This window comes from Bidens hawaiensis, unplaced genomic scaffold, assembly GCF_021521415.1.
Source record: "Bidens hawaiensis isolate Kalapana, Puna unplaced genomic scaffold, B.hawaiensis_p1.1 tig00016203_1, whole genome shotgun sequence".
NCBI classification, from domain to species: Eukaryota; Viridiplantae; Streptophyta; class Magnoliopsida; order Asterales; family Asteraceae; genus Bidens; species Bidens hawaiensis.
In genome coordinates this window covers 104,543-114,167 of record NW_027492477.1, presented here as the reverse complement: position 1 = coordinate 114,167, position 9,625 = coordinate 104,543, and the positions used below count along the sequence as shown (strand labels likewise).

Here is a 9,625-nt window from a genome sequence, read left to right as displayed (position 1 = left end):
CCTTAGAACGATACAAATACTAATGTCAATTTCCATGTGTATGTGGCATGTTAATAGTGTGAAACTCATGTTATGTGGGACACCCATGAATATGCCAATTGATTATGAGATGTGACATAGAAGCTATAAATTAAATTAGTTACATAGTAAGGACTAGTGGACCTATTTTTAACTCATTTTAAACATATCTTATAATACGTAATGCATGTAATGATATAAAAAGAAATATAAGTGTTTATACATGTTAAGTTATTCTACGCAATAAATCATAATATATAACACAATAACAATAAAAAAATAAAGTAATTGCGAAATTAAATAAAAAATACAATGACAAGTATAAACCATAATGATCTTAACAAAAAATTCTAGAATCTACAAGCTATAAGTCAAAAGGTGAAAATCTAAACATATCGTAGAGTCTGAAGATTATGTGTTTGAACGCAACCCATGCGTATATAGTTAAATACTCGTGCCATTCAAGAAGAATAAATTGCTATACATTGCGTATGTTATACAATATTGGAAAATTGGTTTTAAATAATCTCAACTATGTTTTATTGAGTTATTGATAATTAGCAACCCCAACTTTACTTTTGGCTGGTGACGGTTTCAACTAAAGGTGTATTTTTTACCAACGGTTCGCAGCTAACATAGCTAACCATTCATTAGTCTGTTGCTTACGTGGCACGCCTAGTTGTAATAATCATCTATGTGTCATCATTACGTGGCAGTAATCATATGTTTTCTTTTAAGAAAATTGGTTTTAAATAATTTCAGCTGTGCCACATTGACAAATAGCATAACTAAAGGTGTATTTTTTCAAAAGGTTCGTTAGGCATGTCACGTAAGTAACAAACTAACGATGTTAACCATCCATTATTCGTGAACCATTGGAAAAAAAAATATACCTTTACTTGGGAATACCACTAGCCCAATATGAAGTTGAGACTGCATGGAATTGTTTAAAACCAAATTTCTATAGTTGATTAAAATTTATCTATTATTGACTTTATAAATCTAGTTTCGTAGGCTATATGCATAATTGATATAAATACTTAAAAGTGTATTGAAGTGGTTATGTGTTTTAGTGATTTATAAATAGACGGTTATTTTTATAATAAGTTAGTTGTAATTTGTAAATCAGTAAATGTACGTAGAAGTTAATTGTTGAATATGTTTACTAAAGAAAAATGTTCCATAAATAGAAATGCGTAGGTACTAGGTAGAAAATGGAAAACAGTATTGATGGTGATAAACTTGCTCCCCTGTTTTGACTTATTGTATTTTTATAATTGTTAATTGTTAATTGTTAATTAAAATAATATAAAACAACCCATTCTCCATCAGACTTAAAATAATATACACATTTTATTAGGTATAAGTTAGTTATAAATATTTTTAAAAGTTAGATGCTTTTATTAAAGACAAATGAACGAATAAGAGAAATGTGTAGGCAGAAACTACAAAGCATTGTGATGGTGACTTGCTCCCCAATTCTGACTTATCAAAAGTAATGTTAATAAAGATAATGTTACTAAAGTTTGTACGCATATTATAATTTGCTCCCCTGTTTTGACTTATTGTATTTTTATAATTGTTAATTGTTAATTGTTAATTAAAGTTTATTAAAATAATATAAAACAACCCATTCTCCATCAGACTTAAAATAATATACACATTTTATTAGGTATAAGTTAGTTATAAATATTTTTAAAACTAGTGCACGGACGACATGTTACGGCAGCAGCGTTGATACATGTTAATCTGTGCGTCGTGATGGAACGTTGATAAAACATAATGTTACTAAAGTTTGTACGCATATTATAATTAGTTTGGTTTTAATAAATTTTATATCGAAATAAGTAGGTATATATGCAAACTTAAGTTGTTATGAAGAAAAAATATATATATTATATTTGACCCATTGTCTCATTGGGTGAGTTCAATATTAAGGCCGTTTTTGGAATTCCTTAGTTACACCTCCTTCTGACTTGTATAAGTTGTTTTTATAAGTTACTTTCTCCTAATTTATCAATAGCTTCTTTTTTTTTCTTATTTAGAAAACTAAAAAAAGTCACATTACCCAAACACCTTTTTAACTTATATAACTTAATAAGTTATAAGGTAAATTTAAGGAATCTCAAACACCCTCTAAATAAATTGACACATGTTTGATTCAAAATTTAAAGTAACATTACCTGTGAAAAAAAGTTAAAATATATTATATTAATCATCATTGGTGCTACACAAAACTTCTACTTAAATGTAAATATAAATATGCCAAATATTAATTATAGAAAGAAATAATGCAAAATAAAACATAAAAATGAATTAAAATCAATATGTATATTGAGAGACATAAACTAACATTAAAATCAAAGTTGAAAGTGAATAACATGTAACCAACTACTTTGAAAATTAAGATGTTATGTACACATGTAATAAACTAATTGGTTTCTCTCATAAATAATAAATTATGTGAGATAACTAACATATATTTTTTTAATATATATATATAGGGTAGGGTTAATGTAAAAAACAATATTTTTATAAGAAGAATAAGAATAAATCTAGGCCTTTAGATCTAGGATCTAGTGGTTGAGATTGGTAGTTTCTAAAAAAATGTATAGTTTTCTATTTACATGGTATAGTGTTCTATTTAGGTGGTTTTTTCATTATTTTAAAGCATTTTCACACTTCTCACAAAATAATTGTTTTTTATTTGAACCCTCTTCTATATATATATATATATATATAATTTCATTTTTATAATGGTTAACTAAAGCTTATTAATCATGATATTCCAAAACCCAAAATATGTCATACTTATAATATAACATGTCACTTAATCATGGACAAAAAATGGCATCTTAAATTACTAAGTAACATGAACTCACCTAGTCACCTACCTCAATTAGAGAGAATGTTTATGATGAAATTATAAGAACTGAATTAGTAGAAAAAGATTTAAAAACGTGATCCTATTAAATAGAATATTAGGATGAAAATTTAAAATCTATGAAAACAGACATGATTAGTAAAAAGAGATTAAAATATGATCTTACCTGAATTAAAAATAATATTGCTGAAGAATTTGTAAACATAATATCTACTTTGATCAAATAAATTTTGGAGTTTTTAATTCATACATCATCTCTATATACTATTATAAAATCTTTAATTAATGATTTGAAGTGCTTAACCTTAAAAGAAAAAATATCTAGTCAATAAATTCAAGATTAAAAAGTATTCAATTAAATCCAATCAAAACAATTAATCAAATTAAATTCAAGATTTTGGTATTTTAATATTTCGTACACGCCTGGAATACATATATTGAGAACTTTCATAATTATATGTAAAAAAAATAGGTCTAACCGATTATCAATCATATAATCAAATTGGTACTCGTACCGATTTGACCATTTTGGTACCCGTATCGATTCAATTTATTTGTAACTCGTACAAATATCATTACAACAGTACCAAGATCATTGAAGATTTGGGGAAAAAAGAAAAGGAAAAGCGGGTATCGTACTAGAATACTTGTACTGATACATGATACATGTAAGTCCGGTACAATAGTCAATATTTAATTATGACACTTATTTGACAAATTCCATTTTCCACAATAACACAAACCAATAATAATAATAATAATAATAATAATAATAATAATGAAAATGGAAAAGTAAGCATCGATACACCCAATGTCAGCAAAGTACTACTACACTACTAAACCTCTTGGCTTACAAATACCCATTCACTCTTCTCTCACACACACACATATCTAACTAACAGAATCTGTGAAGATATTGCTAACACAAATGGCTACCGATCTGAAGTCCAAGTTCCTAGAGGTTTACACTACTCTCAAATCGGAACTAATTAACGATCCTGCCTTCGAGTTTGACGACGATTCGCGTCAATGGGTGGAGAAGGTATACAATTAAACAAATCTCGTTAGGTTTATTGTTATTCAATTAGGTTAATTGTTGATAGGCTGTTATTAGATTTATGAACTTGCAGATTGAATAACTGATATGTTTATAGATTAGGTTAAAGGACTTATTTCTAGATATATAAGTACAGGTTTACCTACTACTACTACATGTATGTAGGAATTAATATTTGTTTCACTCTCAAGCTTACAATGCCTTATTATTATTGTTGTTGTTGTTGTTGTTGTTGTAAGGGGAAAGTTAACGTACAAATGAAATTAACCTGCTAACTGTGTGAATCAAGTAGTATAATTATATATACAACATAGTGTAATTACTAATTATAGTGTAGTGTAATTACACTACGATGTAATTATATAATTACACTATGTTGTATATATAATTACACTACTTGATTCACACAGTTAGCACGTTAATTTAAGTTGTACGTTAACTTTCCCCTAACTGTTATTATTATTGTTGTTGTTGTTGTTGTCTTTAAACCTTTGACACACACAATAAGTTTATAACAATTATTGAAACTTGACTTTAAAAAGCGAAAGGCGCACTGAGGCGATAGGGTCCCGAGGTGCAAGGAGTGTATATTAAAAAAAATTAAAATATATTTTTACAGGTTTTTAACATTCCCTAATATTTATTTCACTCTCAAGCTTACAATGGCTTATTATTATTATTATTCTTGTTATTATTATTGTTATTATTATTATCTTTAAACCTTTTGACTCACTCAATAAGTTTGTAACAATTATCGAAATTTGACTTTAAAAAGCGAAAGGCGCACCGAGGCGATAGGGACCCCAGGTGCAAGGAGTTTACATTAAAAAGTTTGAAATATTTTTCACAGGGTTTTAACATTCCCTACCCATGTTTAGAGCTAGATGTACAGTATTGGTATTCATAAAGGTGTAACTACTATTATCACCATTATGTTGTATATAAACAGAGAATGGGACCATTCATAAGATTTGAGTTTGAGAAGACCAAAATTAAGTATGCAAGAGACCTACAATCGAAAGCATTATTAATGACAATTTGCCCTTTCTCATCATTGATACCCTGCATACTTTGTTTTCTTTTTTCATAGACTTGTGTTATGTTTCCAGTTCATATTAACACACATGTATTACTAACAATAAGAAAATCTGGATGATATCAACAACAATCTGCATGCACTCCCTCTGCTCAAAATACGACTAAAAAGAGTTAATTTGTTCTAAAATTATTTGTGGGATGCATCATAATTTATCTTTTAATCTGTATTAACGAAATATTCTATAACCTTCTAAGAAAGGAACTCCTAATAATATTTGTGATTGATTGCGTTTCTTTACATTTTTTATTGTAGATGCTTGACTACAACGTACCTGGAGGTAAGGATATTTGCCTTTTTTTTCCTCTTTTTGAATTTTTTTATCGTGTATTATTTTGTTGTACTAACAGCCATAGTAAAATGTGAGTCTTGTAGGAAAGCTGAACCGAGGTCTCTCTGTTATTGACAGTTACCGATTGCTTAAAGGCGAAGAATTGACTGATGATGAGATTTTTCTTGCGTCTGCCCTTGGTTGGTGCATTGAATGGGTAATAACAATATTCTTTCAACCATTATTCTTTGATACTTGAACCAATTTCTTTCATCGCATGATACATGATGCACTTATGTTAATGGATCTTCAATATTGCAGCTTCAAGCATATTTTCTTGTGCTTGATGATATCATGGATGAGTCTCATACTCGCAGAGGTCAACCCTGTTGGTTCAGATTACCCAAGGTGTGAATCTTTCAACAAGAATCTGTTATTTCAAATACTTTCCATTTTAATAATTTGATATCTGAAAGTTTGATTATAGGTCGGTATGATTGCTGCAAATGATGGAATTATTCTTCGTAATCATATCCCAAGAATTCTCAAGAAACATTTCAGAGGAAAGCCTTATTATGTGGATCTAGTGGACCTGTTCAATGAGGTTTGAGTCTCTTCCTGTTCACCATATCAATGATTATTGGATAAAAGCTTTAAGCTTCTTTTTTCTTTTTAATAAATAATTAGTGTGCTTGTTACGGCTAAAAGTCATATTAGTATAATGATAACCTCTTTTCTGAATGAAATGATTTATGAGGTTTTATACATTAAAAATACACTTTGCGTGATATGCAGGTTTTCTTCTAAGTTAAGTTATAATAATTATTATTTTTATTTTACTTGTTTGACCAGTTAGAGATTAAAGATGACTTGAATTGACCTGCTCATAAGTCATAAGTGATTCATCTGTACTTACAAAGTAGTGTTTTGCGCTGTGCTTGAGCAGGTAGAATTCCAAACAGCCTCGGGACAAATGATAGATTTGATCACTACACTTGTTGGAGAGAAAGATCTGTCAAAGTATTCATTGTCTATGTAAGTGATAACCGTAAAATATTCTCATTGTACTATTCAACCAATCACACACACATATGTATGTATATGTAAGGGAATATGCATATTTCTAACTACAAAAGCCACTCAAGTGTCAATATTGTTCCATTGTTGTGAAATATATTATAAAATTAAGTTACCTAAATGGAACATATACGAAACTTGGTTACTATATAGTGATTATTTGTTTTTACTATAACATGAAGTAGAGGTACCGTGAAGAAAAAAAGTCACTAAATAATAACCAACTTTCATAATTGTTCCACTTAGGTTATTCAATTTGAACAGTTATGAAAATTTTTACAGCAATTGAGCAATATTAAAACTAAAATGCTTTTTATACTTCGAAAAAGTACGAGTGACTTTATTGGAACAATATTAAAACTTGGTTACTATTTCATGATTTTATCCCCATATTATGTGTATTAGTGTAAATCTATACTACATTTTTTTGAAGTACATTGTGTTATGTTGCAGTCACCGCAGGATTGTTCAGTACAAAACCGCTTACTACTCATTTTATCTTCCAGTGAGTAAATTTCTCCATTTATTCATTCATATATTTCATAAAAACATTATCATTAGAATGCATCTTTTCGTTACCACTGGTACCACTTTAAATAACGTCATCAGTGGATAATCTGTTCGGTTCTGTTGCATCAATTTGTGTTTTAAGGTTGCATGTGCACTCCTTATGTTTGGTGAGGATTTGGAGAAACATGAAGAAGTGAAGAACATACTTGTTGAAATGGGTACCTATTTTCAAGTGCAGGTATGTGATCATCACCTGCAACTATGTATTTTATTTATAAATGTCAAGTTGTGAGCCTTTTAAATGATTTCAGGATGATTATCTAGATTGTTTTGGGGCTCCTGAGGTGATTGGAAAGGTATGTTGACCCTCTTTTATTATTTATTTAGTTCTTGAGTTCGGTGTAGAGTTAAAACTCACGACATTTTATTAATTTCGTGACAGATTGGAACTGATATTGAAGACTTTAAGTGCTCCTGGTTAGTTGTGAAAGCGTTGGAACTTTCCAACGAGGAACAAAAGAAAGTCCTACATGTAAGCCCATACATGCATATATAACATATACCTACACATACACATACTTAGGCATTACATACATATAACATATACACACATACTTGGGCATATGTATAAATACACCCATACATGCACAAATGCATGGCAACATTTCTGATAAAATCACCGAGAAATTCTATGGACTTACGCTGAATTCGTATATAACTGGACTTTATTTTTGCATGATTAAATCATTTTATCTTTTTAAACTTAATGATAAAGTTATTTTGGTGAGCAACTTGTTAACTTTTCAAAATTTAATTTGACTTTTACTTGACCCGTTCTCTTTTAGCTTATTGTTGACTTTGACTCGTTAATAAGTAAACAAGCGGGTTGACATTGTCAATTCGTCATAAACATAAACAAATCGAGAACAATGTATTTTGAGAACTGCACACACATACTTAATTTGTATTTTTATTTTTTTTTTAATTCAATTTCGGATTTCTAGTTTTATAATCCAGATTTTTTTTTGTTCAACTACAATATATAGAAACATAGATATTACATCAATATTTTTATTGAATTCATCGCTAAATATCGCTATATAATTATAAATTGTCTGTCTAGGAGAACTATGGGAAAAAAGATCCGTCTTCAGTTGCAAAAGTGAAGGAACTATACCATACTCTAAATCTTCAGGTTTGTTGTTGTTGTTGTTGTTATTATTATCATTATTGTTATGAATTTCATCTTATATGCTGCCAATCAAACCAAAAACATGATATTTATGTGAAAAACTGTTAATAAATTATTATTATTATTATTATTATTATTATTATTATCATCATTATCATTATCATTATCATTATCATTATTGTTATGAATTTCATCTTATATGCTGCCAATCAAACCAAAAACATGATATTTATGTGAAAAACTGTTAATAAATTATTATTATTATTATTATTATTATTATTATTATTATTATTATTATTATTATTATCATTATTGTTATGAATTTCATCTTATATGCTGCCAATCAAACCAAAAACATGATATTTATGTGAAAAACTGTTAATAAATTATTATTTTTATTATTATTATTATTATTATCATCATTATCATTATCATTATCATTATCATTATCATTATCATTATCATTATTGTTATGAATTTCATCTTATATGCTGCCAATCAAACCAAAAACATGATATTTATGTGAAAAACTGTTAATAAATTATTATTATTATTATTATTATTATCATTATTGTTATGAATTTCATCTTATATGCTGCCAATCAAACCAAAAACATGATTTTTATGTGAAAAGACTGTTAATAAATTATTATTATTATTATTATTATTATTATTATTATCATCATTATCATTATCATTATCATTATCATTATTGTTATGAATTTCATCTTATATGCTGCCAATCAAACCAAAAACATGATATTTATGTGAAAAACTGTTAATAAATTATTATTATTATTATTATTATTATTATTATTATTATTATTATCATTATTGTTATGAATTTCATCTTATATGCTGCCAATCAAACCAAAAACATGATTTTTATGTGAAAAGACTGTTAATAAATTATTATTATTATTATTATTATTATTATTATTATTGTTGTTGTTGTTGTTGTTATTATTATTGTTATTATTATTATTATATGCTGCCAATCAAACCAAAAACATGATTTTTATGTGAAAAGACGGTCAATAACTGATATTTATGCGTAGGGTGTATTCGAAGAATATGAGAACACAAGTTACAAGAAGCTGATAACGAACATCGAAGGTCACCCGAGCAAAGCAGTACAAGAGGTGTTGAAATCTTTCTTAGGAAAGATATACAAGAGGCAAAAGTAAATGCTTGCTTGCATGCAGTCTCATGTTGTGTGTTGTGTTTTTTAGTATGTGTAATAAAACATTAATATCCATTGTTTGCTAATTCTTCCATTTTAGTTTTCATAACATGTTTTTGTTGGTATTTGGAACAATACATTCATATCCATTGTTTTTCTAATTCTTCTGCATTTATTTTTTATTGTTGAATTGGTATCCTTACTAGAGGTATTCATGATCTGGTTTGGCCGGGTTTGGTTAAAATATTGGGTTGATCTGGTAGCCGCGGCTTCAAACAACCACTAACCAAACTGGTTAGATTAGTTGGGTCGACCAAAAAAGTCGGTTGAATAATAT

At 28.1% G+C, this 9,625-nt stretch overlaps 1 protein-coding gene across 1 annotated transcript; it reads left to right on the top strand.

Moving 5' to 3' along the window:
* The first annotated feature begins 3,742 nt into the window (after positions 1–3,742).
* Positions 3,743–9,387, top strand: LOC143550936 (farnesyl pyrophosphate synthase 1). The gene is made up of 12 exons (XM_077041481.1): positions 3,743–3,944; positions 5,311–5,335; positions 5,431–5,543; positions 5,648–5,734; positions 5,814–5,930; positions 6,273–6,361; positions 6,857–6,908; positions 7,056–7,151; positions 7,225–7,269; positions 7,356–7,445; positions 8,037–8,108; positions 9,164–9,387. Exons 1-12 carry the CDS (start codon positions 3,831–3,833, stop codon positions 9,290–9,292), a joined length of 1,029 nt encoding a protein of 342 aa, XP_076897596.1. The 5' UTR covers positions 3,743–3,830; the 3' UTR covers positions 9,293–9,387.
* The last annotated feature ends 238 nt before the right edge of the window (positions 9,388–9,625 follow it).

What these genes read in the sequence shown, in the direction of transcription:
- LOC143550936 (XM_077041481.1), top strand. Translation starts at nt 3,831, where the DNA reads ATGGCTACCGATCTGAAGTCCAAGTTCCTAGAGGTTTACACTACTCTC. An exon ending in TAGTGGACCTGTTCAATGAG is followed by an intron (nt 5,931 to 6,272) that starts GTTTGAGTCTCT and finishes GTGCTTGAGCAG; the next exon opens with GTAGAATTCCAAACAGCCTC. An exon ending in ACTACTCATTTTATCTTCCA is followed by an intron (nt 6,909 to 7,055) that starts GTGAGTAAATTT and finishes TTGTGTTTTAAG; the next exon opens with GTTGCATGTGCACTCCTTAT.